The 7,500-nt window shown below is 38.3% G+C and overlaps 1 protein-coding gene across 3 annotated transcripts in view; it reads left to right on the forward strand.

The window, feature by feature from the left end:
• Window positions 1–7,500, forward strand: part of LOC136678730 (alpha-ketoglutarate-dependent dioxygenase FTO-like) — a 183,272-nt gene that overhangs the window by 75,903 nt on the left and 99,869 nt on the right. The window contains exon 9 of one of the 3 annotated variants that reach the window (XM_066656845.1): window positions 156–278. The exons of the other annotated variants lie outside the window; for them this stretch is intronic. Within the exon in view, the coding sequence (XP_066512942.1) occupies window positions 156–177 (22 nt within the window). The 3' untranslated portion in view covers window positions 178–278. Of the gene's footprint in view, window positions 1–155; window positions 279–7,500 lie in introns of those variants that run through there. 3 annotated transcript variants of the gene reach the window in all.

The raw sequence follows: 7,500 nt of genomic DNA on the forward strand, positions 1-7,500 counted from the left end.
TTTCTGTCTGTCTATCTGTCTGTATGTCTGTGCTTGTTCCTACCACAGATTCGTGTGTGTGTGTGTGTGTGTGTGTGTGTGTGTGTGTGTGCGTGCGTGCTTGTTTTAATGTGCGGTGCTTGACTTGTTGCCCTCTGTGTGTCTCAATGGAGCAGCAGGAGAGTGGGCAGCCATTGACCTTTGACATGGCCAGCAGTTGGAGAGCTTGCACTGTGTAAATCAAGAGCTGCTGAGTTTAACACTGGCAGCAGAGCTCCGTAAGATCCTGAGGAAATATGCAGTGCTTTCATCTGTTTCACTCGTCTGTGTTTATTGTTATCTTTCCTTTATGTCTTAGACACATAGTTACTGTTTTGAAATGGATGACTTTAATGAAAATTAAATAAATATGTAAATAAAATTACATAGTTAAATGATAAATAATAGGTTACACTTCATAATAATCATATTTCTGAATAATTATGACAACTGCCACTTGTAGGTTTATATCGCTTGTTATTAAAGGCCTGTGTACTAAACTGTGCAGTTTATTGTGATTAATTTAGATTTTTTTTCTATGTCTGCTTTGGTTATAGACATGAGTGGACAAACTGAGCTTATCGCAATGGATGTTAACTTCAGTGGTTTACAGAACATATCTTCAGAAGAAACAATTATTAATTTCTGCCATTATAGCACACTGAAATACTGATGCACACAAGCAACAGCCATTTACTCCGACATACAGTTACAACATCACCACCATTGCTTTATGCAGTGGGCATCCATATACTGTGGAATAAAAGTAAATGATATTAGCTGCAGTCAGTCTAGTTAAACTGTGTACTGTATTGGGGTATTGTGACCCATTTTTCCCTCTACATACTTTGTGTGCACCTGTAGTATGTTCTTCTCTTCTCCAGTTATTCTTTTAATTACACATGCAAATACTACATAATAAATCATAACGAATGATTGCCATCATCACTTTTGGCAGAATTTCTCTGCCAGTGAGTAACAGAGATTTAGTGAGCTATAACCTTGAAAAAACTTTTATAGATTAAGAAGTGTTTTTTTTTTTTTGTTTATTCTTTTTTTATATATAATTTTATATTTCATACAGTAACCATCTCTTTGGAAGAGAACATTAAAATGAAACGAATAACTTCACATTATTTTATTGGTCACTGCAGCTGCCCTCATCATTCACCCTTTCTCCATGACCTCTGACCCCTGCCTGCCTTTAAGGAACCAAGTGTGTTTTGTTGTCTTTGATTATGTGTTGTGACATTTGACCTTACCTGGATGGAGACCTATAGAATTAGGGACACTGTAGACTGTCATCACACTCAATGGTGCATCTCTCTCTCTTACTCTTTCTTTCTCTCTTTTTCTCATTTTATCATATTGGGGAAAATTGTTTCTGCTTTGCTTTATGTGTCTTATAGCTACGTAATAACACATTAACAATAGATACCACAACATTGTATTTACAGTTTTACCCATGTCTCAGTGGTTAATTTATAACTACATTAGGGCTGTGCCATATTATCGTTTGTAATTATATCATCATCATTTTTAAAACGATTTTAAAAAAATCAGTATCGTGATATCGTGATATTCTAACGTTTACCTAACGACATCATGCAATTAGCCATAATTTGGCATACGTTCTTTACATGAGTCGTTTAGGCACAGTAAAGTATGGTGGAAAGTGGCTCTGAATGATTGAAATTACTTTTGTAATAAAATAAAACTTTTTAATGAACAAAACCATTTAATACTTTTAATATATATTATATTTATTTTATATAATTAATATAAATATAAATATATATATTTTTTTGTTGCAATAGTGTTTTCCTGAAATTAATAAAAGTATTTTTCATAGTTTCGTCATATTGCCAAGGATAACGTTAAATAGTTATATTTCATATTGTGTATATTATGTATATTTTAAACTCACATGTAAGTACGTAATATTTTCACCAAGAAAAGGAACAAAACCGGTCATCTGTCTAGGGTCAGTCAAAATTCTCCTTACAACTTGTCACAAAACCTTGCACAAATATGCAGATGTAAGTGAAGTGAGTGACGATCCAGTAAACTCCCATTTCTTTCAGAGGGGTCCCATGCACATAGCCCTTGTTCTGTTGCTGGGACAGGGGCTTTGGGGGTGTCTCTGTAGCTGTCAGTCCTGTGACATGGCTTTTGTTCCCGTGACTGTGTCCCTCCTATCAGAGCCCTAAAAAGAGTGGACAATAAGCCTGCTGTCTCTGACCAGAGAGGAGAAGATTGTGTGTGTCCGTCCTTAATGAAGATGGACACTCTCACGCCTGCTGCAATAGTGCAGATGACGGGTGGTATTCAACAGGGTGCAGGGCATGTGACTGTTTACAACCAAATGAAAGAACACATACTCACACACCTGCTCGTCCCACACCCAGCATCTCTTCTGAAATTAAGTGTATTACTTAGTTTGTCCTCTTTCTACTCACGTGAAAAGGCTTTAAATTATTCTGCGAAGCTTTTGATGGCATTCAGTCACAGTAACAATAGAGAGGTCAGTCACTGATGTTGAGTGACTAGTTCTGACCACTACAACTCATCCCAAAGGTATTGAATAGAGCTGTATTGCTTCAGAGAATGTAACTCCATAAAAAGCCAATGGCCCATGTCTATATACCCCTCTAGCTGATTCCCAGCATTGAGCATTGTGATCTTATTCTTAAATGCGGTGGCTCTATCGGGCTGGATAATAATCCTATATCAATACGCACTGAAATATACAATGCTCCAATAACAGTGATATCATTTTTAATCACATTTTCAATATTTCAATATGCATTATTTACAGCATCTGTCGCTGACTAATGTTCATTACCGGGCACTGCCACCAGTTCATTGCACTCCCTTTTTTTAGTTGGCTATGTCAATATTAATATTTTTAATCTAAGAGGCTTATGTTTGATGGTGATGTCACGTTTCTTGCTGGTTCTAGGCAGTTTTTCTTTGGCTTTTATATTAATATAAATAATGGAAGTATGTTTTATTGACTGCAATTAATAAATACATTGTGATATAAGTTTTGGCCATGTCCTCCAGCCATTCTCTCTGGAACATCCCATGGTTATTTAGCTAGTGGGACCTCAGAAACTTTTCTGTATCAAATTCACCATTAAAAATTCACTTATCATTCTGTACATCTTAACAACTGTCTCACACAGCGTAGACCAACACACATTCCCAACCAGGTACACACAGTGAAAGGCAAATTACGTGTATCTTTTGTGTCCCAGACGCTATTGATAGCCTCACAACTCTGGATGTGGGACAAATGTGATCAGAAAGGTAAGAGTCTACAAATGCAGGAAATGTCTGAAATCAGTTTTTGTTCTGTGTTCACAGGCAGTCAGTCTATGAGAATCACACATTGCTACAATAGTTTGAAATAATACCCTTTTACTACACATGCACACAAAGTTTATCTCTCTCCCTCTCTCTCTCTCTCTCTCTCTCTCTCTCTCTCTCTCTCTCTCACACACACACACACACACACCACACACACCCAATCACACACACAGAGAATGAAGGCAAAGTGGTTGAAGATTCTCAGGGCCTGTACAGGGTGTTTTACTTGGCATCGAGTGAACCGTTTACAGAGTTTGTTGGCTGTAACTGTACTCAATGTACCTCAGGGTAATAAGCTTACAGGCAAACACCTGTGCCTGCCATTTTGGAACACACATATACACACACACACTCTCACACACACACACACACACATACAAAAACACACCAACACACAAACTGCAATTTACCTGCTATAGGTTGCTCGAAAATAAACCAGTGAAAGTAGCATGTTGTTAGTCTGTTTGTATGTGTGTGTGTGTGTGTGTGTGTGTGTGTGTGTGTGTGTGTTTGTGTTTGTGCTCCCTGGTGCTACCCTGTCTTTCATCATTGGCAGGGCTATAATTAGCGTGAAAGTGATGGTTACATTTAAAAGCTGTTGTCTAATTTGTCTGCCTTTATCGAAACAAATGCGTGCAGTCCCACCCTGGTGCCGTTTGATAGCAGACAGCCTTCAGAGCTGAGGTTGTAAATGACTCGGATTCTGATATGCCAACAACCACTGTTTAATAATCATAAAAAACGATGCAAGACATAATTCCCTGCTGCCAGGCCCCACGCCCTGTCTATCTCACGCTAAGCACCATCCCTGCAGCTTCCATTCAGCCAATGTCAAATTAGACCAGTGTAACATCTGTGTTTAAGGACTTAAAAGTGCATTTAAAGGTGGTGATGGAAATATATCAGTTTTGGAATTTTATTAGGGTTATTATTTGTCATAATTAGAGTTATATTGGCCCCGTTTTCTGGCAGAAGGAATGTTATTCACCTATTCACCCATACATCGTTGTGGTGTTTGAGTAATTTCTTTTATGAATATTATAAATATATTCCTTTAAATCATAGAAACACAGGTACTGTTTATTGCTTTATATAAAATATAAAGAAAGGTGAAGAGTCCAGGATTATTTGGAATATAATCCTTTTATCTTTACTTTAGAAGTCAAGCAAGGGTTTGCTGTTATTTGTAAAGTGAGTGTTTTTTTATGTACTTATTTTGTATTTGGACAGCAATGATACACAAATGATAAGTTTATATATGAAGAGATATAAGGATAACAGGTATTGCAGCTCCTGTTTGGTTTATTGTGTTTATTTATCAGCAGTGCTACATTGGCTTGGCAGAGAGAATACACTATTCATATCACATAACATCAAGAACTTGTTTGACCAGGTCCATGCAGTTATTTATTTATTTGTTAAAATTGTGACATATGCTTTATTTATGGTGGCAGCATGTGTTTATACTGATCTAACTGATTGAAAAAAGAAACTTATTATTAAGAAAATTATTTATTGTGATAAAACACAGAACTGATATATATTTTGCTGTTAGACCAAACAAACAACAAAACAAACTTTCTTATATTTAGATATTTAGATATTTAGATGGCAGTTAATGTAAGAGATAATATATATATATATATATATATATATATATATATATATATATATATATATATATATATATATTTTTTTTTTTTTTTTTTTTTCTTCCTTCTGTAGGTTTATTGTGCCTCAATGTCACTTCCCACATATTTCACTAATGGTTCTTTTCTAGTGCATGGGATCGGCTCAGCACAGCTCGACTCACTTTTAGCTGTTCACTGTTCCACTAGCACAGCTACCCTGCAAAACAGAGCCACCGGTGACATCATAAAACACGTCTTTAAACTCTGAAAACCAAAACCACGGCAGTGGTAACTTTAGGTGCTGTGTGTGTTCACGTGGTTTTTTTTTTTTTTGGTTTTTTTTTTGACTGAAAATGGTTCCACTCCCCAGTTCTCAGAGATCACCGGAGATTTCCTTGTGGCACATCTGGCTTTTGCTGGATACTTTCATCGACCTCTGATCCGAGGAGCATTTAAACCTCTTCAAAACACCAGGGGAAATGTTATGAGTTGTCATTGAGTTGACTCAAGATTTAGTATGTACTCGGCTCACTTCTTACCAGGCGCTAGCAGGGACTTAAAAAGTACCCAGTTCCAGGGACCAGGTACCAGATTTGGGCAATGGAAAAGCAAAAGAACCGAGCAGAGTCGAGCTGAGTAGGAAAACAGCCGTGAAATTCCATAAACAGGTTTTGTACTGTGTGTATGGAATGCAGTTCATCATTTGTGGATGTACCCATGGATTTCTGAATAAAACGAGCCTTAACCCCTCCCCTAATCCTAGGCCAACTGTAACCCTAAGCCTATGCCTGTTTTGATATGGATATTTATAGTCCTCATAATCATTTTACGTGCTCATTTTTGGGGATCTTGCTGGATTTGTCAACATTCTCAGGACTCTCTAAACAAACAAATAAATAAATAAATAAATACATAAATGTTAAAAAACCCCAAAAGCATAGATTTTAATGTCCATTTCCCACCACTGTGTAAACACTCCTTCCAGTTCACATCTGTGCCCTCTGCATTTCTATATCCAGCATGCTCAAATGATTTCTGTGAAAATGTAAGATGGATTTCCTAAAGAATCTACACTGAACTGAATTTAAATTCAAACCCAGTAGCATCTGCCGAGGCCTTTTTCCAGATGTGTGCAAGGAAAGAAAAGTTCAATTTGTACATATACGTCTATGTGTATTTGGACAAACCAGTGAATGCACACAAACACAAACCGCACACCGACCCACGTGTACGTGTACTCTTCAACAGTGATGCACACACACCCCTTTTACAGACGTGGTACACTCAAAAATGTCGGGACTCATGAGGCCCTTCCCTAGCTTTTACGGTTCAGTCTGTTTTGTGGCGAAACTCTAAACAGTATCTTACCATAGGACATGATTCAGCACATTGTGTATTTGTGTAAAACAGCCCAACTGTGTTTGCCTGAGAGAGAGAGACAGAGAGAGAGAGAGAGAGAGAGAGAGAGAGAGAGAGAGAGAGAGAGAGAGAGAGAGAGAGAGACCTTCTCTGCCCATGTAAACCAATCCTTGGCTTGTGAGAGGGAGAGAGAGAGAGGAGTAAGAAAAAGAAAATCCCTTCTGGCTTTAATTGCTTGTGGGGCTTAATGAAAACAGTCATTTCATAATTATGCTTTTCGCAGTAAGAGTAAGGCCGGATAGCAATTAAGTGAGCCACAGGCTTTTAGGGCCTGTGAAGGAAGAGCTCCTGCTGCAGAAAGCCTGCTTTAATATGGAAACATAGCTGGAGAACGCGAGGGCTTAACCAGATTGGGGAAAAGTGGAGGATTCCCAAAAGAGGCCAACCCCAAAGAACACAGCCCACAGGCGCGATGGTAGAGGAAGGATGTGTGAACATGGATTTGGCCTGTCAGGATTTCTGTGCTAGCACCAATCCCTTTTCCTACTGCTTGTGTCGAACCCGTGGAGTGAGATGTTGCTGCCAGTGAGCTGCAGTGATGTTTTTCTTTTGTTCTGAGAAAGGGGGTTGTTAACTAACGGGTTACACCTTCGGGATCAGTATTCATTAGTATCCTGCTGATTACATTTAGCAGTTCAGGCATCAAACTAATTTTATCCATAAGTCGTACATTCATTGTCTGTAACCGCTTATACAGTTCAGGGTCGCGGTGGGGCCGGAGCCCACCCGGAATCACTGGGCGCAAAGCAGGAACACACCCTGGAGGGGGCGCCAGTCCTTCTCTCTCTGTAGTCTATTGAAATTAAAGTGTAGCATTAGGACACAGTGGGATATATAGTGGGGTAGTGGTGGATTGTGTCTCTTATGACCAGGTAATTACACATGAAGAACCTTTATAATAACTAGTAAGACTGTAAGTATATATTTGTTTATTGTTTTGTTTTCCTTGTTTGTCTGCAGTGTTGGTGTGGGAATGCACGGTTCTGGATTGCTGAGGTTTTTTTTTTTCTTTTCTCTTTTTGTGTGTGTTTTGAGTGTTTGTTTTAGTGATAGGCCCGGG

This window comes from Hoplias malabaricus, chromosome Y, assembly GCF_029633855.1.
Source record: "Hoplias malabaricus isolate fHopMal1 chromosome Y, fHopMal1.hap1, whole genome shotgun sequence".
Classification (NCBI taxonomy): domain Eukaryota; kingdom Metazoa; phylum Chordata; class Actinopteri; order Characiformes; family Erythrinidae; genus Hoplias; species Hoplias malabaricus.